The sequence below is a fragment of the Pseudonaja textilis genome, chromosome 2 (assembly GCF_049901715.1).
Source record: "Pseudonaja textilis isolate UNSWEBS1 chromosome 2, rPseTex1.2, whole genome shotgun sequence".
Taxonomy (NCBI): Eukaryota; Metazoa; Chordata; class Lepidosauria; order Squamata; family Elapidae; genus Pseudonaja; species Pseudonaja textilis.
In genome coordinates, this window is record NC_141991.1 from 99,087,845 (window position 1) to 99,112,627 (window position 24,783).

Genomic DNA, 24,783 nt, shown 5'->3' on the forward strand with positions numbered 1-24,783 from the left:
TTATAGGTCATCTAGTCCAACCCCCGCCCAAGCGGGAGACCCTACACCATTTCTGACAAATGGCAGTCCAGTCTCTTCTTGAAGATCTCAAGTGATGGCGCTCCCACAACTTCCGAGGGCAAGCTGTTCCATTGGTTGATTGTTCTCACTGTCAGAAAATTTGAGGCACTGCTCGGGCTAGAAGGCTATAAAACTTGAGTAGTTGATCGCGAGGACAAGTCAGTTTTCTCCTCCCCAATTTAGTTAATTCGGTTTTGCAACCCAGATATCACCCTATCTTAATCCCCACGCTGCGCATTTTCTAGAGAGACGCAACAAAAACGAACCGCCGCTCTGAAACGCTTTGTCGTCTCTATGGTCGTACGCAAACACATACTGGAAACAGAAACGAAACCGGAACACTCAACTCAACTCCAAAGCCTCTATGATCAGTTTCTGTCCTGTGATTGGCGGCCGGGGGAGTGGGGGTGGGGAGGAGAACGCTTCGTTCTAACATAGGATTGGTCCCGACCTCGGTCACGTGGGGGAGATTGGCGAGCAAGCGCGTGCCGATCCCCGGGGTGGATGCGGCGCCCTTCTCTCACCTACATGTGGAAGCATCTGCTGGGAGTGACGGCCAGAGCCATGTCTGGAGGGGGAGCCCGTCTTCAGCGTCCCCCGAAGGACCCGCTGCGGCACCTTCGCACGCGGGAGAAACGCCACGGGGCCATCGACTGCAAGGGCCCCAACACCGTTTACGTGCAGGTGGTGGCGGGAGGATCGCGAGACATGGGAGCGGCGGTCTACGTCTTCTCTGAGTACAACCGGTTAGTCTCCGCCCGATGCTTGCCCTTCTTTCCCGAGTCCCATGGGACACGCGCAAGGGGCGTTGCACTAGCCGAAATTTCTTCCTTTCTGTTCACTTCTGCACAGCTAGTCCTCGACTTACAACGGTTTGTTTAGGGACCGTTCAAAGTTACAGCGGCACTGCAAAAAGTGACTTCATGACCGTTTCTCAGAGTTGCGACGTTTGCAGCATCCCCACGATAAATGTGATCAAAATTCAGACGCTTGGCAACTGGTTCATATTCATGACCATTGCAGTGTCCAAGACTCATGTGATCACTTTTTGTGACTTGACAAAGGTTAGTAACTCATCAGCTGCAATGATTCGCTTAATGGCAAAAAGGATCGTAAAATGAGGCAAAATACATTTAACAAATGTCTCAACAACAAAAATATTGGGCTCAATTGTGGTCGTAAGTCGAGGACTACCTGCAGTGCATTGGCCTCCATTCTGTTAATGATGGTGTAAGAATCTGAAGAACTAATTATCTAATTATACATAGGAAGTGTATTCTTATGCATGTGTGTGAGACTAGCATTGTACGGGAGAAAACTCATAGCTGACATTAAATATATCTTTGAAAAGCTTATGGTTCTCCATAATGCCATTATTATTTTATGTATTTATTGGTATCCCACCTTTATTATGTTTGCAAAAAGCTCAAGGTTGTGAATATATCCAACACACCTTTGCTTTTCTATTTTCCTCACAACAACCATCCTGTGAGGTGAGTTGGACTGAGGGAATGACTGGCACAAGATCACCCAGCTGGCTTTCAAGGCTAACAGGGACCTGCATTCAAGGTCTCCTGCTTTATGTTGAAGGAAAAGCAGCTTGTTGGGGAAAAAGAGACCCTCAATTAGTAAAGAGCAATCATATTTTCTTTTTTTTTCTTAGATAGCCGCCCCAAAAGTGAGTGTACATAGAGAAAAGACATTTCATCTTACTTGGCACTCTTTCTAAGCAATACTAACACTCAGGCACTTAGTATATTTTCTAGTGAAAGAGAATTAAAGCTGTTAAAGAAGCTGTTGGGTTTCCTCTTACTTGCTCTTATTTTTTTGTTCATGATAGAGCCAGTTTGATATAATAGTAATGTTCCTGAACTAAAAAGTAAGATACTGTGGATTTTGGTCCTCTCTTTACTTACTTTACTTTATTGTCATTGCACCTCGTACAATGAACTCAAATACCATCTTCATTGCACATCATGACCATGACCATGAAAATAAACACAAACACACATCCTTCACTCTTCACACATTGAACCGGAAACCCCCAACACCACACCAACACTGCACTATACAGCAGAATTCAAAAGAGCTATTGTCCTGGGATAGAAGCTGTTTTTCAGACTATTTGTCCTTGTTTTTATTATTCTGTACCATCTGCCAGGTGGTAATAGTTCAAAAAAGGGGTTCCCAGGATGAGATGGATCTTTGAGAATGTTTTGAACTTTCTTAAGGCAGCGGGAGCTATAAAGCTCTTCCAAAGAGGGGAGAGGGCAACCAATGATCTTCTGGGCAATGACATTAACCCTCTGGAGTGCTTTCCTATCTGCCACTGTGCAATTGGCAAACCATACAGAGGTGCAGTATGTTAAAATGCTCTCTATGGTGCAGCGGTAAAAGGTCACCAGCAGTTTCTCATTCAGTTGTTTTCTGAGAAGCCTCAGGTAGTATAATCTCTGCTGGGCCCTTTTGACCAGGGCTGCAATGTGGGCACCCCAGGTCAGGTCCTCTTTTAGGGTAGCACCCAGAAACTTAAAACTGGCCACTTGCTCCACTCGGTCTCCAATGTTAAGCAAGGGCTGGATGTCTGGTCTTTTCCTTCTATAATCAACTTTAAGCTCCTTGGTCTTATTGGTGTTGAGGACCAAGTTGTTGTCTCCACACCATGAAAGCAACTGGTCCACCTCATCTTAGTAGGCAGACTCATCCCCCACTCCCGAGATAAGTCCCACCACTGTTGTATCATCTGCAAATTTAGCAATAGTATTACTAACGTGAGTGGGAATGCAGTCATGCACATAAAGAGTATAGAGTAAGGGACTCAACACGCAACCCTGTGGTGTACCAGTGTTAAGGATAAGGGCTGAAGAGGTATGATTACCTAATCTGACCCTCTGTGAGTGGCCAAACAGGAAATCCATAGTCCAAAGGCAGATTGAATTAGAAAGCCCAAGGTCCAGAAGTTTAGACACTAGACTATGTGGAAGAATTGTGTTAAACGCAGAACTAAAATCCACAAAAAGCATCCTCACATAGCTCTCCCGCTGTTCTAGATGAGTCAGAGCAATGTGAAAAATGATGGCTATAGCATCCTCTGTAGATCTATTTTTTCTGTATGCAAACTGGTGTTTATCAAATGTATGCGGAAGACCAGAAATGATGTGCCGGCAGACCAATTTCGCAAAGCACTTCATGATGATAGGAGTGAGTGCCATTGGTCTGTAATTTTTGAAGTTATTGATAGGGAACTTCTTTGGCAGCGGAACAATGGTGGAAGCCTTCAAACAAGATGGAATAGTGGACTGGGAGAAAGACCGATTGCAGATCCTGGTAAAGACTTCAGCCAACTGATCAGCACAGTCTTTAAGCACTCGGCCAGAGATACCATCAGGACTGGCAGCCTTTCTAGGGTCCACAGCCCTCAGAATGCTCCTCACCTCCTATTCCTCCACAATGAGGTGGGGGCTACAATTGGCTGGTAGTTGTATTTTATCTGTCTCTGATGTCTCCACTTCAAAGCGAGCAAAGAAATGATTCAGTTCCTCTGCCAATGAAGCATCCCCCTCAGCAGGGATGACATTGGTCGGTTGATGGTTTGTAATTTGTTGAATCCCTCGCCACACCTGCCTCATGTTGTTGCTATAAAAATTATCCTCAATCTTCCTCTTATAATCAGTCTTGGCCTTCTGAATACCTTTCTTCAGATTAGCTCTGGCAGCACTGTATCTTGCCCCATCACCGGACCTAAAGGCCTTGGTCCTGTCATGCAAGAGGCGCTTGGTCATCCAGGGTTTCTGATTGGGATAGATCCTAATACGTTTATCCACAGTGATAGTATCTGTGCAGTGTTTGATATAGCACAGAACAGTTGCAGTGTGAACCTCTAGGTCAGGGTGGTAAAAGATGTCCCAATTTGTGTTCTCAAAACAATCCTGAAGTTGTTTGGAAGCATCTTCTGGCCAAGATTTCACTTAGGCATAAAAGCTTGGATGATGTGGTTGGAGGATTAGATTTTAGCCACCCAAAGAGTGTGAGTATAGGTTGGCTGATTTTTTTGAAGGATAAACATAAGTGCTTGCTCATCTTTCCTTTAAATGATGTGATGATGACTGGACTAGTTTGCTCCAGTTCTCACTGTCTGTTTATTCAGAGAAGATGAAATGGCTGCTTTTTTGGTAACTAGGTTTATATCAGTGATGCTTAAAGATAGAAGAAAATACCCAAAGAAGTCATACATTGATGTTTTCTCTCTAGGCAGTATTCCTTGCTTTGGTTCCTGAACTGGTAAAGAGGACAATGGGAAGGATCAGCTCCTAATTATTCTTCCTTGTTTACTCTCCTCTTTATCTGTTTCCAGGACTGGCCAACTTTAACAAAAGTGCCAGTGCTTACTTCTTTTTTCGCAATATGTTTTGAAGAATTCAAGATAAGAGATTTACGTTTTAAGTATCTTTTCACCACTATGTATTTAGTGTCACTTCTAATTAAGTCTTTGTTCATTTGAACCATAATCCCATGATTACTAGACAGAGTCCTTCTAAGAAGGTGAATGTTGCAGAGAAAAATCAAGCATAACTATCTTACACTTTCCTTTTAATATTTTTAATCATTTACTCTGTTCAGAAACAGTAGAAGTTGGTATATGTTTCAGACTTCCCAACATTTAACAATCCTGAGTATGTCCCTAATACAGGGAGAAATTTATCCTAGTCCTAAAATGGTACAAAATAATTTTCTATGGATTTATAAAATAAAGCAACCCCTTTCCATTTTTGTTAAACCTGTGCCAGCTGTGTTTTAGTGTTTCAGAAGCTCTCATTGTGCTATTAGAGATAGGATTATCATGATTCTAATTATTTTTCCCTTTCAGATATCTTTTTAATTGTGGAGAAGGAATACAGCGCCTTATGCAGGAGCACAAGTAAGTGAACCAAAAATACAGTAAAATATTGATGCGTGTTAAATATCAAGAGCCGAGGTGGTACAGTGGTTAGAATGCAATACTGTAGGCTGCTTCTGCTGACTGTCGGCTGTCTGCAATTTGGCTCATCATGCTCAAGGTTGACACAGCCTTTCATCCTTCCAAGTTCAGCAAAACGAGGACCCAGATTATTGGGGGCAGTATGCTGACTTTGTAAACCACTTAGAAAGGGCTATAAAGCACTACAAAGTGGTATATAAGTCTAAGTGCTATTGCTATTTCTATCTTGAAATTATTTCTTGATGTGAATAATAGAGGCAGTGTGGTGGGAAAGAGAATCAGGGGCAACAAAGTGGAGTGCCTCAAAGGTGTGGTGATTAACTGGGATCAAAATAGGAGAGAAAATAGGAATTCCACCTTGAAGTGTTATATGGTTGCAGGTACCACCTACAGCTTCTGTTATTAAATCCCAGTAAAGCTGTTGTGAATTATAGTCAGTGTTCTGAGAAGAAAGAAGCTGTGCTGGCCAGTTTCAGTGTGTGGAAGAACGGAAAAGTACCCCCAGTTGATGCTTTAATTCAGAAAGCATATAGCACTAACTTTTATTGGCAGGGAGAAAAGAGATATACGAAGTTCATTATTTATAATTATGCATCAGACATTTTACCCTTTACAGTAGCCATTGATAGGCAGGGAACATTTAAAAAACTGCTATATGCTTAATTTACAAATAAACTTTGAGCCCACAGCCATGACCTAGTACTGTGCCTCAGCAGTACAGTAAGGATTCATAAACTTATAAAAAAGAATGAGAATCGCCACTTAAAAATTGTAAGGCTGGAATTCTTACATGAACTTGTAACATTTTTTCTAGTACAAGTAGTCCCTCTGTAATGATCCCTCATTCAGCAACTGTTCAAAGTTAACACAGTGCTGAACAAATGGTAGTTATGACTGGATGGAAATTAACCAAGGGGAGAACAACCTAAAACTAAGGAGACATTTCCTGACAGAACAATTAATCAGTGGAACAACGTGCCTTCAGAAATTGTAGGTGCTCCAACACTGGAGGTGATAAAGAAGAGATTGAATAACCATTTGTCTGAAATGATATAGGGTTTCCTTCCTGAGCAGGGGGTTGGACTACAAGACCTCAAAGTTCCCTTCCAACTCTGTTATTCTGATTGGCTTCAGAGCTATAGCTGTTACAGTGCCCCCTCTGTCACATGATCAGTATTCAGGCACTTGGCAGCCTGACTGAATTTATGACTGCAGCATGCACTTTAACTCCCACCGTACTGCTGTTGCCTACCCCGGTTGCCCCAGCTAACATTTGTGTCCTCTTCCTCTCTTGCTGACAAGGTGCTTCAAACTGAGGCACCTGCTGACCCTTTATGAGGCGGTGGAGTACAGGGTGGCCAAGAGGGCAGAGATGGGGAGAGACAGGAGGTGGGAGGAATTGAAGCAGAGGCAAGTGCAGCAGGGCAGGAGAAGCACAAGGTCCTCAACTAATGACAGTACAATCCTCCCCTAATGACCACAACTAGAATAGTGGAACTGCCATTGCTAAGTGGTGTAGTCACAAGAAATTTCACCTTATGACCACTTTGCTTCTCAGCAGAAATTCTGGTACCAGTTAGGGTTGTTAAGCAAAGACTATCTCTACGAGACCTGTAAAATACTGCAACACAATTTTCATCCAGTATTTAAAATCTTTTGGGAATGGTTGTGGAGATGATAGTTGTGCGGTAGCTTCAGATGATCCTCTATGGGTTATATTGATTCCTTTCAGTCAGGATTCAGCTTTTGGATCATGGTATCATTCTGGGCCAGCTCCAGGGATTGGGGAGGGACAGACAGTATTATGCTGGTTCCTCTCTTTTCTCCTGAGTTGATACCAATTAGTGGTGATTGTGAGGGAAGAATCTTGCCTTTGTCCCCTACTTTTGGGACAGAGTTTGGTGCTGTTTCTATTCCTATTCCTATCTACATGAAGCTGCTGGATAAGCTGATCCATTGCCATGGAGTGAAATACCATCACTACGTTGATGATTATTATATATCTACCCCTGGCAAATCAAGCATGCTACTGATGTCCTATCTTTGTTCCTGGAGGCTGTAGGGATATAGATGGTGAAGAATGAGATTGACCTGAACCCTGGTAAGACTGAGAGGCTTCGGGTTTGGAAGCCTTCTCATTCTGGGTCTAAACCATCTTTCGTATGAATGGGATTTCTGTATCCTAGTCAGACCTGGTATATCACTTGAGAGTCTGCTTGGACTTGCGACTCCTGCTTAAAGAGCATGTGGCCTTGGAGAACTTTTGCACAATTTTTAATTGTGCCTTGGTGGTTTTCATTCCTAGAAGCTCTGCTCATAATGGCTCATGTCTTGGTCTCCTCCCTGGGCACTGTACCTGGGTCTACCCTTGAAAAGTATCAGGAAAGTTGAGCTGGTGCAAAATGTGTGGTGTGGGCAGATTTATTGCCCCTAAAATGGCACACCTGCACCTCTGTTCCGCAAGCTTGATTAACTACTAGTTTTCTTTCAGGTTCAATTCAAGGTGCTTTTTTTAACCTTTGAAGCTCTTCATGGTATGGGGAGCAATTTTTTTCATAAACAATATGAAATGTAACAATAATTTTAGAGTAGTTTGTATTTATGGTTTTATGGCTTTATTGTACACCACTCAGTGTCATGTTTCTCTGAGATGGGTGGCATTTAAATGAAGCAAATAACTAAAATAAAAATAAATAAATCCTGTGCTGATTTTGAAATTTGTTCTTTGATCTTTCATTTCCTAAAATAGTAACACAGAGTTTTGTGGTTATTTATTACTGAATTTGGTTTGTTTTATTGTTTAACGTGTCACCTAAAGTTGCTTGGACCATTGGAGAGACTTACAAATGGAATGAATGAATTAGTCAGTGAATGAGGCATTGAGGATGATACTGGATGTGATGATGACAGAAGCACGTAAAATATTATTTTACTTAATTCCATTAAAAGTTTGTCTTTATTGCAGGCTAAAAGTGGCTCATTTAGACAATATCTTCCTCACTAGAATGAATTGGGCAAATGTTGGTGGTTTGTCTGGTGAGTTCAGTAGATAAATATATTCTATATTCCAAAATGTGCTGCATCTTTGCCTGCTGCTTTTCCTTTTCAGATTATATATATTTTTAAAAATGCTGTTATTAGGAATGAGTGAAAGAAGGGAGAGGATTACTAACACAGCAACTACCAGGAAAGGGGATTACACCAGGGATGTTACAAAATATATTTGAGGAATTGGGAAAGAATATTCTAAAATCAGTGACAACTGCAGTGACTTAATTTGATAAGAAAAACTTGGCTAAAAGATTTGCAAATGTGGAAGAGAAAACTGGAAGAATCTGCAGCACAAATAATTGGAGAAGTTAAACATATTGAGGAAAAAATGGAAATCCCAAAAAATATGATGAAAACAGTAACCAGAGAAATGAATAGACCCAGATGTGGCATAGCTGGAACAAGGAGGAAGAAATTCATGAGAGACAGTAATTTTGGAACAACCTGGGGAAGGCATTAAGTAAAGAGCTGCTAATGTTTTAATATAATCTATGGAATGGGAAAAAGAAGATGTAGATACAGAAATGAATAGAATGCACAGAAGCAATATATAAAGATGAAAACTGTTTCTCTGTCACGAGGATGACAAAGAGATCAAGTTATTCAACAGTACTTCAACATCAAGTTAATTTTATCCAAAGAAATGCCTACCAGAAGATTCTTACATGGAAAAAATAAAGAACGGGCTTGTTTGAACAGGCGTAAAATGATAAATACTGTCATAAAAGATTGAAAATGGACTTTTTGCGGAAAATTGCAGTAGCCCTTAGACTTATATACCGCTTCACAGTGCTTTATGGCCCTCTGTAAGCGATTTACAGAGTTATTACAGAGTTAAATGGTTAAAAATGGGTAATTTTTTGCTCTTGTTAAAAAGAGGATATAGAACCTTCCTGAAGGCCAGTAAAGTTGGAATCAATCTAAGCTCCAGGGGTTTAAATATAACAGATATTTATATCTATGAACTATATGTTCAGTTTATCAATATAAACTACAGTAAACTACAGGTAGTTCTCGACCTACAACCATTTGGTCAGTGACCATTCAAAGTTATGATGGTACTGAGCCAATGGTGGTTAGACTAGTCTTTGAAATTGCAACTCTCCCAGCATCCCAAAGATCACATGATCATGATCTAGGTGCTTGGCAATCCAGTCGCACTTACAACCAGTTGCCAAGCACCTTGTGATCATGTTATTGCCATTTTCAACCTTCCCTGGTATCTTCCAGAAAGTCAATGGGAAGACATCAGGAAAGGTTTCAAGTCACTGGGGTAAGTCTCTTCTGCCCAGGCACCTTCTACCAGCTTCTTAGGCAACTCTGCACACTCTTCCCTGATCAATGTACCTCGTACATCCTCCTTGATCCTTTCCAAACAACAGTGCCTTTCCTACTCCTTCTCACCTTCTTCTTTGTGCATCCTCCTCTGGGCTTCTCCTTGCTCCCTCTCCCACCTGGCAGCAGCCACTTACCACCCTGTAGGCCTGGGATTTGAAACTTCCTGTTGACTTCTCCACTGGCCTTGACTGTGTGAAGCCAGCAGGAAGTTGTCTCATCTAACAATGACGGAATTCAGTTAATGATGGCAATTGTAACTGCAAGGATTGTGGCCACTAAATGATAATGTCAACCATAATTTTTTCTTTCTCTGTTGCTATAGCGCTAATCTTTTTTTTTCAAAAGTTTTCTGCAATTTTATCTAAAGAGAATTATAACATTCACACTCTTTATCCTTTCATTCAGGAATGATTCTTACCTTAAAGGAAACAAGAGTTCCTAAATGCATTCTTTCTGGACCACCACAACTGGTGAGTTGTATTGTATTCTTTTTTTTTTGCAGTGATTACCGACTCAGTTATCTTTTAAGAATAACAGCATTAAGAATTAAGTATGTAATAGGACAGTGCCTGCAGCAACATTTTTTTCAGAATAAGTGGTATGATCTTACATGAATTGGTAAAATACGCATCTGCTTAACAAGTTGACTTTTTAAAATTGACAGGATTCTTAAGACATTCACATTTTTTCAAGTTTCTACAGAATTCTAATGAAATACTTCAATTAAGAGTAGAGAGATAGTCCTCTCGCATAAAATCTGAAGTCTATACAAAACAGTACATTACAATCTATCCTGCAGAATAGTCTCATTATTCTTTATTTAGGAATTAGAATTAGCATTCTGTGGTATATAAATTTCTAGAGAAATGCAGATTTGGGGACATAATACGTATTCTTATTTCAGAAACATTATTTTCGTCCTTAAAATTATCGCTTAAACTGTGATGAGTATTCCTCTTTTAAGATACTTTTTATTACTTTCCAAGGCTGCTTTTGCATATTGGTATTTTAGGGGGCAAAATAAGATTCATTGTTCTGAGCTGAGGTAGTGTAATAGTGAAGTTAAGGATTGGGAATTCCTAGGTTTGAGTCTCAGCTGCAGTGAATTAAATGAATTGCTTTAGAGTTAGACAAACTTTTTTTCTTCTCTGTACCCCATCCTCATGTGCCATAATACATTCCCGAATTGTTGAAAGGATAATAATGAGGTTACATGTATGACATATTTTGAATGCGTAAAAGTATAGTAAAATGTAAAAAGTGTTTTATTCTATTAGGTGAAGTGCATAACATGTGAGAGTAATCAGTGTTACTAAGTTTCTAGGAAATAATAGTTGTTGTTCTTATTGTGTATATTTCAGCAAAAATATTTAGAAGCAATCAAAGTGTTTGCTGGTTCAATGAAAGGAATGGAGATAGGTAAGTGCTATCTTTCAAACTGTATTTCAAATTCGCAGTTGCTGGTGGTGTATTGTTTTGCATCATGGCTGTATGGCAGACTGATCAAGAAAAGAGAATTTCTGTACATCTTTGCTTGTTTTTCTTGATTCCATGCTGTGCTATCAGTTTTTAAGGTTACTAGCTACATCTTTTCTTTAAAATGCATCTAGCAAAGCCATCTTAAAGCTTGAAGCATAAGAATTTTAAACTGTGTTTGACATAATTATGTTTAGATCTCTTGTACAATTTTATCGAAAGCAGTAACTCTAATAACTTAACATTCATTTTCTGTCTATGTTGTTACTAGTTGTGCAGTCTTTTTTGGCTCCAGAATATGAGGATGAAACAATGGTAGTACAACAGGTTCCTCTGGTAGGTGAGTAAGGTATCCTAATTTTAAATAGGGAGTGGGTAGAACATAGTAAATTCTGTGCTATAGAGATCTAAACATCATAACAATTCTATCACTTCTGATTCTAAACAGTTGAGAGGTAGCAATAAAGGAACCTGTGCTTGATTATGAGATAGAGAGCCTGCCCTAGTTGTAGAAAATTTTGCTGTACCATAACTTTGTTCCATTGTCTTACAACTTTCTTTTTCTGGTGTTTGGTGGCTTTTATACTGGAGTACAGTATACACTAAAATCATATTGATTGATTGAACTTATGCAGCTGCTCATCTCACTTGCATGTGACTCTGGGCAGCATACACAATTAAATCAACTAAAATGCTTAAACATTACCGTTTAAAAAACCACGATAATAAAAAGAGGATAGTGCAGTCTAAACCTATACACATTGTAGCAATGTAAGGGGCTGCACACTTCCATGGGATCCCCAAGCCCAATGGCACGTCCAAGTTTTAAGTGCCTTTTAGAAGGCCAGCAGGGATGGGGCAAATCTCACCTCAAGGGAACGTTATTCCAGGGGATGGGTGCCATGGCAGAAAAAGCTGTCTTTCTGGGTCCTGCCAAATGAAGCTCCTGGCCAACGGGTCCTGTAGCATTTCCCTTTTGCCAGACCTGATGGGATAGGCACATGAAATTGGGGAGAAGTGGTCCCTCAGATAATCTGGTCCCATGCCATGTAGGGCTTTAAAATCATAACTGGCACCTTGAATTGGACTCAGAAGGATCGTGGCAACCAGTGTTGCTTTCAAGCAGAGGAGTAAAACAAAACAGTTCTTGAAGCACACGTAACTACCTGAACCACAGCATTTTGTACCAGCTGAAGCTACTGGATGGTCTTCAAGAGTAGTGTTAACAGTAATCCATTTGGGAGGTGCCTAGGATATGAATGACTGAAGTTAGAGTCATAGGGGTCAGGAAGGGAGGCAACTGGCACACAACATGAAAATGTGCAAAGGCCCTCCCGGCTACAACAACTACCTGCTTTTTGAAGCAAGAATTGTGAGTTCAGAATAACTCCCGATTTGTGCACCAGATCAGTTTGGGATAGTTCAACCACATCCAGCACCAAAGATGGTAACTATGGATTCAGAAGGTCCCAGTATGCGAAGCCACTTACTTTTGCCAGGGTTCAGTTGAATATCAGGATAAATACTTCATTAACTGAATTCAAAGCTTACAGATAGTATATTAGCTTTCCTGAGTCCAGTACTGTGTGTCAGATGGAGTTTCTGCCCTACACTGTGATTACTTCCACTTTTTTTATAATCACATATTAGTGGGTGATGGGCGGGATAAATGAAAACCCTGGTATTTTCCAATTATCGATATATGAATGACAATAATGAGGTTTGTTTATAATATTCTCCAGTAGCTACTAACATGCTTACTGAGAATTATGTGTGAAAATGTTCTTAACAGACTATGAAAATAGTTAAGTTTGAGGTTTTATTTTCTTATTTCATACAAAGCCATAAAAACAGTTTGTATGTTTTTGACTCATTTTTGGACAATGCTATGTCAATAGAAGCAATTGTGGCCAAATCAGCGAAATGCGGTTCTGTACAATATATGAATGTAATCAGTGTCTGCAAAACAAAGAGATGTACATATTTTAACCTTATCCTTGTCCCTTTCCTCTTTCCACCATTTATGTGAAACAAGCAAAAGCTGACTGTGAGCAAAGGATACATCCAGACTCTAAATCGCTAATAGACGAGGATGATCAAAAACATATCTCAAGGCCAGAATCTCCCTCTGATATGAATAAATCACCTGATAGAACAGGTGAGGAAGCCTCACCCTTTGTCAATGAAATGGGACCCACCAGGAAGTTTTCATGGTTGGGGAGGGGGAATTTTCTAGATAAGCAATTATAATTTAAGTTGCAGCATGAAGTTTAAAAATATGTCCATATTTCACAAAAGAAACTACCACAGAAACTGGATAAATTTAGGAATGTATGCCTTAACAATGTCTTAATATTTTTAAAATATTAAGTTTTCACTAATGTTTTGTCGCATTAACTTAATATACAGTAGAACCTCTGGTCATAAATGCTTCTGACCATGACCAAATCGGGTTCCGACCAAAAAATCCACAACATTTTTGAATCGGGTCATGTTTCAAAAATCAGGTAGCGATCGGCTGTGGCCGATTCTTTTTCCATGCCGATTTCCCCTTCTGCGCCAATTTTTTTTTGTAGCCATATGCTCAGTCAGTCTCGCTTCCAGTCATGATCAAATCGGGTTATGACTGAAGTTACAGAACCAATTACAGTTGTGACCTGAGGTTCTACTGTCCTCTACTGTTAATATTTATCTTGATGTTTTGGGGTCTATAATGCCCAAGCTGGTTTACACAAAATACTTAAATACTATTGAGGGTGTCTCTACTCTTCTGGCATATGGTATTGTTCTGGGGTGACAGTATTATTCCCCCACTGCATTATTACACCCCCAACTGAAAAAAATAGGATAGAAATTCAGGAACCTTAGATTTTCTCAGGGGTGAAATAAAATTATTAAGTCTGTAAATATAGTTGCTATGTCTGCTCAAATGTGTAAGATGGCTCTAGAGAGATGTTGTGTTATCTTGTTGGTTTTGGTAAAAAAAACATCTTAAATTTTAGGTGTATTTTGGTTTTGAAACACAGGATTTATCTGTCTGTTGTGGGTTTTTTTTTTTAAGGCAGCAGGAGACAGATACTTGAAAGGGATCCATCTCTTGTTGTTGCATATGTTTGTAAGGTAAGAGCTTTTCTCCACATTGAGGATACCTCAGTCATTATTGGGGATCCTGTCATGGTATAAAGATTCAGTGTGATGCTATAATTTTGAGCTAGGGGAACATTTGATATGAAATAAATATGATCCAAATGCTTTTCTTATTAGGAAAGCTGAGTGAAATAAATGCTAAGATTCCAATCCTCCTAAGTATGCATTTTTAGGATTTCACTGGGTTGCATATGCTTGGATGTTTCTCATATAGATTGTGGAAATAAATTGTCAGAGAGCTGTTAGGAAATGGTAGGAGTTAAAAGTGCATATTGCATATCATAGATTTATAGACTTCTCCCTAATATTTGTGTTTATAATTGCAGCTTTTGATTATCTTAGACCTGCCTTCCTCATGAGATGATTCATTATTTTTGTGTGCATTGCGTATACTTGACCTTAGCCCAAAGGCTGAGAAGTAATGCTTAGAGTGGCACAGTAGCCCATGCTCGCCTCCCACTTGGAAGGTTGACAGTTTGATCTTAGGCAGCGGCAGATGTTTCTCTATCAGGGCGCAAAGAGAAATTATCTGCTGTGAACTTCGTGTAGGTGCCAGGAAGGGCATCTGGCTAGTAAATGCTCAGGAATTAAAGAGTCATAAAAAGAAAAAAAATGAGTACATTACTTAGTTTGCCAAATGTATTCTCCATTCCTAATAAGATATTTCATTCCTTTTTGTTTGTCCTCTCTTAGTATTTCTAATGTTAGTGTTGGGATGTAAGTAGATGCATTTTATGATATAATGTCAATGTTATCATTTGAGATGACTGAACACACTGCTAGGAATACATGGTGAAATAACTAATATTTATTTGTAGGTCCATCCAAAGAAAGGAACCTTCTTAGTTTCAAAAGCAAAGGAACTTGGCTTGCCTATGTAAGTATGGAATTCCTTTGAATGTTTGTATGTGTAATGTCATCAATCTTCAGAGACTGGTTAACTTTTTTTTTTTTAGTGGCAACGCAGCAATTGCGCCCATAATAACAGCTGTGAAGAATGGAGAGAATATTGTGTTTGAAGGAAAAGAGGTAAAACTTTCTGAAGGGTCCTAAATAAAAGGACCCTTTTATTCCATGGGTTGGGAGTTTTTTAGTTTATTGTTTAGGGCAGAGAGATTATAACCTAACATTTTTGTTTGGCCTTTGCTTCAGTCAGTGGGAATATTTAAATGAATTGAGTCCACAAAACTATTGATTTATGTAATGTAAAAAAGCACATGACATTTCTCACTTATTCAAAGGGAAACTGTTAAGTTGGACCTGTTCATCATTAGTGGTTGAGGTGAACAGCTTTCTGAGCTCAAAAGTTCATATAACGTGATGGAACAGTTTGACAAACAACAATAATAACAGCAAAGCTTTTCCTGCCTGGGCTTGGCTAGTCTAGTAAAGAGAAGGACCAGGGGAGACATGATAGCAGTCTTCCAATATTTGAGGGGCTGCCACAGAGAGGAGGGGGGTCAAGCTATTTTCTAAAATGCCTATAGGCCAGACAAGGAATAATGGATGGAAACTGAACAAGGAGAGATTTAACCTGGAAATAAGGAGAAACTTTCTGACAGTGAGAACAATCAACCAGTGGAACAGCTTGCCCTCGGAAGTTGTGGGAGCACAATCACTTGAGACTTTCAAGAAGAGATTGGACTGCCATTTGTCAGAAATGGTGTAGGGTCTCCCGTTTGGGCAGGGGGTTGGACTAGATGACCTACAAGGTCCCTTCCAACTCTGATTATCTGTAAATCTGTAAATCTGCGCTGTGATCCCTGCTTCTTGGTCATTATGGGAAATGTTTCCCAGTAATGTTTCCCTCCCTGTTGAAATCTGGGCTGTGGGAGATTTTAATAAAACATGTGTAGTGGTGGTGTGTATTGACTTGGGTATCTTATTGCAGATCTTGGCTGAAGAACTTTGTACGCCTCCAGAGCCAAGTGTAGTGTTCATTGTACTGGAGTGCCCTCATGAAGGTTTTATAGATGCCGTCTGTGAAAACAGTACACTGCTAAGGTATGATTAAGGAAAAGCTCAGTTGCTTTTCAGCAACCAGGATGATTAGGGGACTGAAGACTAAAACATGAAGAACGGTTACAGGAACTGGGCATGGCTAGTGAAGAGAAGGACCAGGACCTTCTCTAATGAAGAGAAGGACCAGGGGTGACATGATAGCAGTCTTCCAATATTTGAGGGGCTGCCACAAGGAGGAAGGGGTCAAGCTATTTTGTAAAGCTCCTGTAGGCCGGACAATGAATAATGGATAACAAGGAGAGATTTAACCTGGAAATAAGGAGGAAACTTTCTGACAGTGAGAACAATCAACCCATGGAACAGCTTGCCCTCGGAAGTTGTGGGAGCACCATCACTTGAGACTTTCAAGAAGAGATTGGACTGCCATCTGTCAGAAATGGTGTAGGGTCTCCTGCTTGGGTGGGCGGTTGGGCTAGATAACATACAAGGTCCCTTCCAACTCTGATTATCTGTTATTCATTTTCATATTTTGTATTAAGGAATCACTGGGCAACAGCTTTCTTGCCATGTCTTTATTTGTCACCATATCTTTTGGAAATATGAGTCTGTTTTTATCCTTGTCAATCCATGTCAACCACTCATTTTTATACTAAGTCAATAAGATGTGGCAAAGTATTAGTAAATGTACTGCATATAGGATTGATTCCTTCAGTGCGTATATAAATAGAGATAGTCCTCAACTGACACCCATTCATTTAGTGACCATTTGAAGTTACAATGGACTGAAAAAAGTGACTTATGGCAAGAAAGCTTATATAACAGGGCAAAACTCACTTAAGAACTGTCTCTGTAATAGAAATTTGAGGTTCAATTGTGGTCTTAGGTTGAGGAGTATTGGTAGTTTGAAAGTCAGTAGAGTATTTAAAAAGAGTATGTTTCTAGTACAAATATGAGCTTGTATTTTTGCAGCCACAAAACCTATCTACATTTAATAGTTTTATTTATATTATTCAGTAATTTAAGGCCATAACTGAATTTTTGATTCACTAGGTCCAATGTTGAACTCTCCTCTATCAGAATTAGACTGGCATGTTAAGATATAAGGCTGCATCTTTTGCTAAATTCTGGTCACCTGTGGAATCTATACGCCCAGGCCTTTGTGCTTGGATCCTGTAGATACTAGGATACGAACTATCCTGATACGTGGTTACACTATATAGTATTTTAGAAGCATAATCTGCCATCTTGAGAATTTCTGCTTTTATATCAGATCTTTTGTTTCAGGTATCAACAAGACAATCCAGAAAATTCTGTGGCTTTAATTGTTCATATCACTCCAGACTCTGTTCTGAAAGATAGTCGGTATAAGCAGTGGTTAGAAAGGTTTGTGTCTAGCGCTAATGTTGCTTTACTTTGACATAATGATGGTAATTTAACTCATCCTCACCAATTGTTTACCATTAGAATGATGATTAGCATTGTTTAATACTTGGCACCTACACAATTTTTGAAGTGCTTCCCACACATTTGCAATAATACTTAACTTGTAACATTGAACAATATTACAAATATAAACAGAGTCCAGAAAAAGTAAAATCTGTATCTAAAAGAAGAGAATCGAGTTTCTGACTTATTCACTGTCATGACAATATGTCAGCATTTGGGTTTATTTGTTTTAATGTATTTGACAGGCAAATCTGTGATTGGAAAGCATGATAAAAGCTGCTGGGTGTTTCTCAGATGAGGACATCTTATGCTTTTTCTTAGTTGCTTTTTTTTACTCATACTGTTCTATCAATGTGATAAACACCTGTGGTAGTACACCTTGTGTTCTATTTTTAAAACCTTCCTTATATGGGAAGTTGACATACAAGGTGTGAAAGTCCCGTCTTCATGTTATGAGCGATAGGCATATTGCATTTATATACATAGTTTCAGGTGAAAAATACAGATGAGAATTCCAGAAGGGGGGTGCGGGCAATATAACTGTTTGACCATTAGTGGGGTGATAGACATTGCAGCCAGATTGCCCTCATAACATACCTGACCTCTGATTGAACTAAAGCTATCATGAGAAGCACCAAGAAGAACAGACAAGAGCCAAGGCATTCGGCTGTAAAATAGCTTCTATTTTGCTTGGACAGACAATGATGGTGAAACCCAATGTAAAATAGAATTTCCTTACCCTGTTTAGAATATCAAGTTTTAAAATACGCCTGATTTTTTTCTTACCCTCCAGCTTTGGTGAAAATACTCAACACCTGATACTCAACGAAAATTGCAAGTCAATACATCATCTTCACAGCTACAGAATTCAGAGTCAGCTCAATTACATACATCCAAAGATCTTTCCATTGCTTAAAAACCACCACCCAAGCAAGGTAAGAAGATAACAATAGTAAATATTAGTTATGGAACAGCTAGAAGGGTACGTTTCTGTTTCAGCCGACTTGGTAGTATGCTTTTATGTTTTTCTGTCTACCCATCAGGAAGAAGAGGCTGAGTTCAGTGTGCCTGTGACTCAAGGAGAATGCCTCCTCAAATACCAGCTGAGACCCAAAAGAGAATGGCAGAAGTTGGTAGCCATTTCAGTTTGCCTTCATAGCATGAATTCAGTCTTGGCCAAAGACTTAACCTCCTTGACCCCGAGCATTTTTGTTATCTTTCTATCTTTTTCCTGATCAACTGGACATTATTTTAATATTAACAAAATGAAATATCTTTTGGCAAAACATCAATGTATTTTAATCTCCACGTTTTGCCCCATAACCTTGGAGAATATGTCAGAGTAGTGCTTGTTTTAAATTGTGCTTACTAAGTAAAATAAAATGCATAAGGATACGTAATATATTTTGAAGTAAAATATTTGAACTTCAGATGCCATCTTCTGAATTAGGTGTCCCATTCTGAGCATAAGCAGCTGGCTGTAGAGGCAATTGTTCGGAATCATTTCCAGAATGCTCAAAGCAATCCATACAGGATGTCGTATTTCATGTCTAATATGGGGTGCAGTTGGAATGGGATGCTTTGAACGCTGTTATGTCATTTGTAATAATCGTATAATGGTGCAAAAATGCATGTATCAAATTTATCTTACCATTATATAAGTGGCAAATGCATTTTCCATGTTAGAAGGAGCCACCCAGAGTTGTTGAGGGTCAGGTGACATACAGGTTTAATAAATCACTATTATTATTAAACAATTGAAGTACGATACATAAGAAAATACGCTCAGAAATTTATCACATAAAAAAGAATTCCAGAAAATCCAAGATTGCTCTTTCTTACTTGTCAATCAAAAAGAAAAATCAGATATTGATAATCATGTTGTAATCTTGCTGTTAAGTTTGATATAAATGATAAACAGAGAAGAGAAAAGCCATTTACTAAATAGGTTTAGATGGAAATCGTCAAACATATTTTCTGCTTATAGTAGTACCTGTTAACTTAGTCTCTGAGTTGCTTTTTAGTGGGAGTGGGGAACAGTGGTTTCTGGGTCTAGAAGGCTACATAGAACTTGGAAGTATGAGCATGTGTGGGCAAACAATTTAAAAACACAACTGCATTTCTAATAGTTGTTTCCTTTTAACCTATAGTATCTTGTATTAATGAGGGGCAATGCTCTTTTTTTGTAGCTGAGATCTATGGCCTTTATTTAGAGATCATATTGTTTGAATTGTGTGGCCATATAGATAGTTAGACAGATAGACAAGAAAATAGATAGGCTGGCCAGTTGACCTCAGGAATATTTGGTCAGTGATGTGCTAAGAACTGGTAGAGCAAAAATGTATGCATTTTTCTGCAGTCTGTAGGTTGGCCATTCTTGAGTAAATGTTTCTCAAAGTTGGTAGATTTTTCTTTGTGATAAAAGCATCAGAATGGTTAAAATAATAAAATAACCCTTGCTCTTAGAAAATAAAATGCTTGTTAATAGCTTCTCATTGTCTCTTGTGTTTTTTAGGGACGCTCTTTTTAATTACAATCCTGCTGAATATGTAGTTGAAGCCTTGCAACTCCCTGACTTCCAGGATTCGGTGCAGACATGCCATGAGAGCTTGTCAGTGAAACCAGCAACATCAGGTCAATAAGCTATTCGTAGGACGTATCAACATATCCAGTCAAACAGCTGACTGGAAAAGCCTACATTTGTTATTTCTGATACAGTTTGAGAAATTCATTTAATAGACATAAACTTGTATAAACAGTTTGATAATCTCTAAAAGTCAATGATTAAAAAACAGGTTATCAACTTTGAAGGCGCCCACTTCTCTAATTTGTAAATGTTGATATCTGTTGAGTTACTTGTGAGGCAGCTGTCTTCTGAAATAGTGTTGTGTTCTGTCCATGCAAAGTTATTTCTTTTTTTTGTTGTTGTTAAAGCTACCTAATTTTTACAGTATTTTTGAAGGACTGTTGTTCAGAAACATCCAACAGTGAAGGATGTAATCTCTATGTTAGATCATTTTTTGAGACAATATTTACCTATCTTTCCATGTAGGTAACTTGTTGTATCTTCAAGTTGAGGGGGGAAAAAGGTTTTTTAGAACATTATTAAAAAAAAGCAATTTCTTATAAATTTAGAGCTGCTTGTTTGTAAGATGGCCTTGGTGAATGTGTTTGAATGTTTATAGTAGAATACAGAATTCAGATTAACTGTGGGAAGGGACCTTGGAAGATTTCTAGTCAGGAGACCTTATACTAGTCTAGAAAAATGGCTGTCCAATCTCTTCTTAAAAATCTCTAGTTCTGTAGGCAAGTTGTTCCACTGGATAATTGTTCTCATTGTCAGAAAATTTCTCTTTAGCTTTTATGTTTATATTACGGATTCCCTATTCCTATTTCATTTTTAAGTAATAATCCATATCTTTGATTTCATGCATTTAACTGCCTTTTTCTTATTTTCTAGAAACCCGAAATTGCTATCCAGAAGTTGTATTCTTAGGAACTGGCTCTGCAGTACCAATGAAAATACGGAATGTTAGCTCTACCCTGGTAAATATTAGGTAGGTTACAGTTTTAAAGAAAGTAATGGGTAGTTGCTCACAAGAAGATATGAGTGGATAAAAGTGTAATACCTGATTTGTAACTTCTCCAGCAGGAAACAATTGCCTTCATTATTGATTTTGATTTCAGTCACATTCAACTGGAAATTGATATAGGAAAGAATCCTTTGTAATATTTCTTTCTTGATCTCACTAGTAGACGTTAGTCTACCTGTTGTCTTTTTTATTTAACTGCTGACTCCTGATTTCTTCATCAAATTGAAATGCTTGTTATTTTAATCATACATTTGAGAGCTAAAATTAAAGCAAATAAGCAAAGGTCGTAGAATCTTCGTCATAGAAGTAGAATTTTCCATATTGAAATCAAGGGTAAATCTAGATTGTCCTAAGATACAGTTCTACAGATCAGGATACAGTTCTACATGGAAACTAGGATTACATGAAATATTGTGAGGGAAGATGTAGCATGTCAGGATCATGGCTTCTGTAAATGCAGTTTTTAAAATCTATTGATAATAATGTATACATTCTCTTTTGCTAGTCCTACTCAATCTGTTCTTCTGGATTGTGGGGAAGGAACCTTTGGCCAACTTTGCCGCCACTATGGAGATGAAATTGACAAAATGTTATGCAACATTGCAGCAATATTCGTTTCACATATACATGCTGATCATCATACAGTGAGTGGTATATAATAATTACGCTGTAATTTTATTATTCTATTGTTACCAGTAGTCCTCCCTTAATGATGGTAATTGGCACCAACAATTCCACTGCTAAGTGACATGGTTGTAAAGCACAATATCATGTGACTGAGCTGACTTACAGTGGCAGTTGCAGCAGTCCTGGTTTCCACTGTTAGGGCAAATCCCAATGGCTGCAGTGTCCTGCAGTCACATGACCTGTCAGCTTGTTGGAATTGATCTTGTTTGTTGAAAACTGGTGAGGAAGGTCAAAATAGCAATCGTGACTGCTGAATGCTGCAGCATTGTAACTGAGTTACCCTGAGTTGAAATGGGTAATAAACAAATTTAATAACAAATAACAAAATTGCAATCTGGTTGCCAAGTACTAAAATTGCAGTCATGTGACTGGGAATGCTGCAATGTCCATAACTATGGTGACCCATTGTAAATAACCCTCATTCAATATCATCATAACTTTGAATGGTTATTGAACGAGTGATTTTTTTTCAGCGAGGACTACCTGTATATTGAGTGTAATCAGTGGCTCTGGATTTCATTGTTCCTTCTATGTTTTCCTATCGAACTTCCTGAATTTTCTATCAAAATCTATGTTACTAATTTTCTAATTTATAAACAATTTTGTAATGACGTTAATATTGATTAATTAAACAGTGAGCTAAATTTGTTAGCATCAGTATGAACAGTATTTTAACACTATAAACAGTATTTCAAAACCTACCGGTAATGCTGTTTTCTAGTGTTAAGTAAAACTATATTGTCTTCTATGTATTGAAAGGACATCTATATATACAACTTTTGCCTTTCTACAATCAACTTGCTTTAACAAGAAATATTTAAAGATGAGCATATGAGAAATTTTTTTTCACCAATTCATATTTGCCAACTTTCTTTCTTCTAGGGCTTGTTAAATATCTTACTGCAGAGGCATCGTGCACTTGTAAGTATTTAATTAATTTATGCTATTTATAAATCTTCTCATCTCACAGCAAAGACTCTCGACATATGATTGTAATAAAACCTGCCCATTATGGTCACATGTCACAATGGCCATTAAGTAAAGTGTCTGACTTAATGATCCCTCTATCCCTGCTCTCCCCAATACAATTATTAAGTGGTCTTTAAGTGCAACACCTGAGGGTGAAGGAGGTCCTTGGAAGCCTGGTCCAGTCCCACCTGCCCCAGCCCTCCCAAGATTGCCCCCACCCCCGAGATACCCCATCTTCTGCTTCCTGCCTCTTGGGTCCCCATAGACTTTCCCCACTCCTTTGGATCCCCTCCAAGCCTTAGGGCTGATTCCCACCCCACCAGGCCAAACATCCTCCTCATTACTTTTTGAAGAACTCTAAGGCCTTTCAGAGCATTGGAATGGCTTGCCTCATCATGTGGCCGTGTGGTGTGATTCCAGAAATGGCGGTTAAATTTAATAGCTAACCGAATTGCAGTTCGGCTTCTGGAATTGCACCGTGCAGCTGAGGGAGAAAGCGACCTTTTCTGCTTTGCTAATGTGGTGTGCATAGCATTTCAGAAACCTCCGGGACCTGAGGATATGTGGACTTTTAAAAAAGCAGGACAGGTCGCTTTGTCCCTCAGATGCATGGCACGAGGCAGCCGCCATGTTTCCAGTGGCTGAATTGCATTCTAATATCATTGCTGCTTCAAGCCATGTGGCCATGGCACAAACCACTCTTTTCCTGCCTTAACAAGGGAGTGTTATCTCGTGACTGGGCAGAAGTGGCCATCATTTTGCCCCACCCATTTATGCCATGTGACAAAGCACTCCATCTTGCTTCCAAACGAACTTTCACAGTGCTGCAAATGGACCGATTTGTCATTGGGCTGCATGGTATGATTTTGGAATCGTGACTTAGGCTGAAGGCTGACCCATTATAAGTCAAAGACTACATAAAGGTGAAAATCAAAAAATTAGAATATCGTGCAAAAGTTCATTTATTTCAGTAATGCAACTTAAAAGGTGAACCTAATATATGAGATAGACTCATGACATGCAAAGCAAGATAGTTCAAGCTGTGATTTGTCATAATTGTGATGATTATGGCTTACAGCTCATGAAAACGCCAAATCTACAATCTCAGAAAATTAGAATATTGTGAACAGGTTCAATATTCTAGGCTCAAAGTGTCCCACTCTAATCAGCTAATTAAGCCATAACACCTGCAAAGGGTTCCTGAGACCTCAGTCTGGTTCAGTAGGAATCACAATCATGGGAAAGATTGCTGACCTGACAGTTGTGCAGAAAACCATCATTGACACCCTCCATAAGGAGGGAAAGCCTCAAAAGGTAATTGCAAATGAAGTTGGATGTTCCCAAAGTGCTGTATCAAAGCACATTAATAGAAAGTTATGTGGAAGAAAAAGGTGCACAAGCACCAAGGATGACTGCAGCCTGGAGAGGATTATCAGGAAAAGGCCATTCAAAAGTGTTGGGGACTTTCACAAGGAGTGGACTGTGGCTGGAGTCAGTACATCAAGAGCCACCACACACAGACAGATCCTGGACATGGGCTTCAAATGTCGTATTCCTCTTGTCAAGCCGCTCCTGAACAACAAACAACATCAGAAGCCTCTTACCTGGGCTAAAAAAAAACAGACCTGGTCTGTCGCTCAGTGGTCCAAAGTCCTCTTTTCTGATGAGAGCAACTGCAAGATGTTTGAAGTCCAGTGTGAAGTTTCCACAGTCTGTGTTGATTTGGGGAGCCATGTCATCTGCTGGTGTTGGTCCACTGTGCTTCATTAAGTCCAGGGTCAACGCAGCCATCTACCAGGAGATTTTGGAGCACTTCATGCTTCTTTACGCAGACGAGCTTTATGGGGATGCTGACTTCATTTTCCAGCAGGACTTGGCACCTGCCCACACTGCCAAAAGCACCAAAACCTGGTTCAGTGACCGTGGGATTACTGTGCTTGATTGGCCAGAAAACTCTCCTGACCTGAACCCCATAGAGAATCTATGGGGCATTGCCAAGAGAAAGATGAGAGACATGAGACCGAACAATGCAGAAGAGCTGAAGGCTGCTATTGAAGCATCCTGGTCTTCCATAAC

General features: G+C 39.2%; 1 protein-coding gene across 2 annotated transcripts in view; it reads left to right on the forward strand.

The window, feature by feature from the left end:
- The first annotated feature begins 507 nt into the window (after positions 1 to 507).
- ELAC2 (elaC ribonuclease Z 2) overlaps positions 508 to 24,783 on the forward strand; it is a 31,100-nt gene continuing 6,824 nt past the window's right edge. Inside the window, exons 1-18 of one of the 2 annotated variants that reach the window (XM_087924703.1) lie at positions 508 to 806; positions 4,928 to 4,978; positions 8,004 to 8,074; positions 9,833 to 9,897; positions 10,789 to 10,846; positions 11,175 to 11,243; positions 12,939 to 13,061; positions 13,965 to 14,023; positions 14,869 to 14,927; positions 15,007 to 15,079; positions 15,942 to 16,054; positions 17,297 to 17,395; positions 18,252 to 18,393; positions 18,502 to 18,587; positions 19,974 to 20,092; positions 20,919 to 21,015; positions 21,557 to 21,695; positions 22,621 to 22,659. In XM_087924703.1, the coding sequence (XP_087780829.1) occupies positions 565 to 806; positions 4,928 to 4,978; positions 8,004 to 8,074; positions 9,833 to 9,897; positions 10,789 to 10,846; positions 11,175 to 11,243; positions 12,939 to 13,061; positions 13,965 to 14,023; positions 14,869 to 14,927; positions 15,007 to 15,079; positions 15,942 to 16,054; positions 17,297 to 17,395; positions 18,252 to 18,393; positions 18,502 to 18,587; positions 19,974 to 20,092; positions 20,919 to 21,015; positions 21,557 to 21,695; positions 22,621 to 22,659 (1,704 nt within the window). In that variant the 5' untranslated portion in view covers positions 508 to 564. The remainder of the gene's footprint in view (positions 807 to 4,927; positions 4,979 to 8,003; positions 8,075 to 9,832; positions 9,898 to 10,788; positions 10,847 to 11,174; positions 11,244 to 12,938; positions 13,062 to 13,964; positions 14,024 to 14,868; positions 14,928 to 15,006; positions 15,080 to 15,941; positions 16,055 to 17,296; positions 17,396 to 18,251; positions 18,394 to 18,501; positions 18,588 to 19,973; positions 20,093 to 20,918; positions 21,016 to 21,556; positions 21,696 to 22,620; positions 22,660 to 24,783) is intronic. The other variant, XM_026696206.2, reaches the window with a different exon arrangement.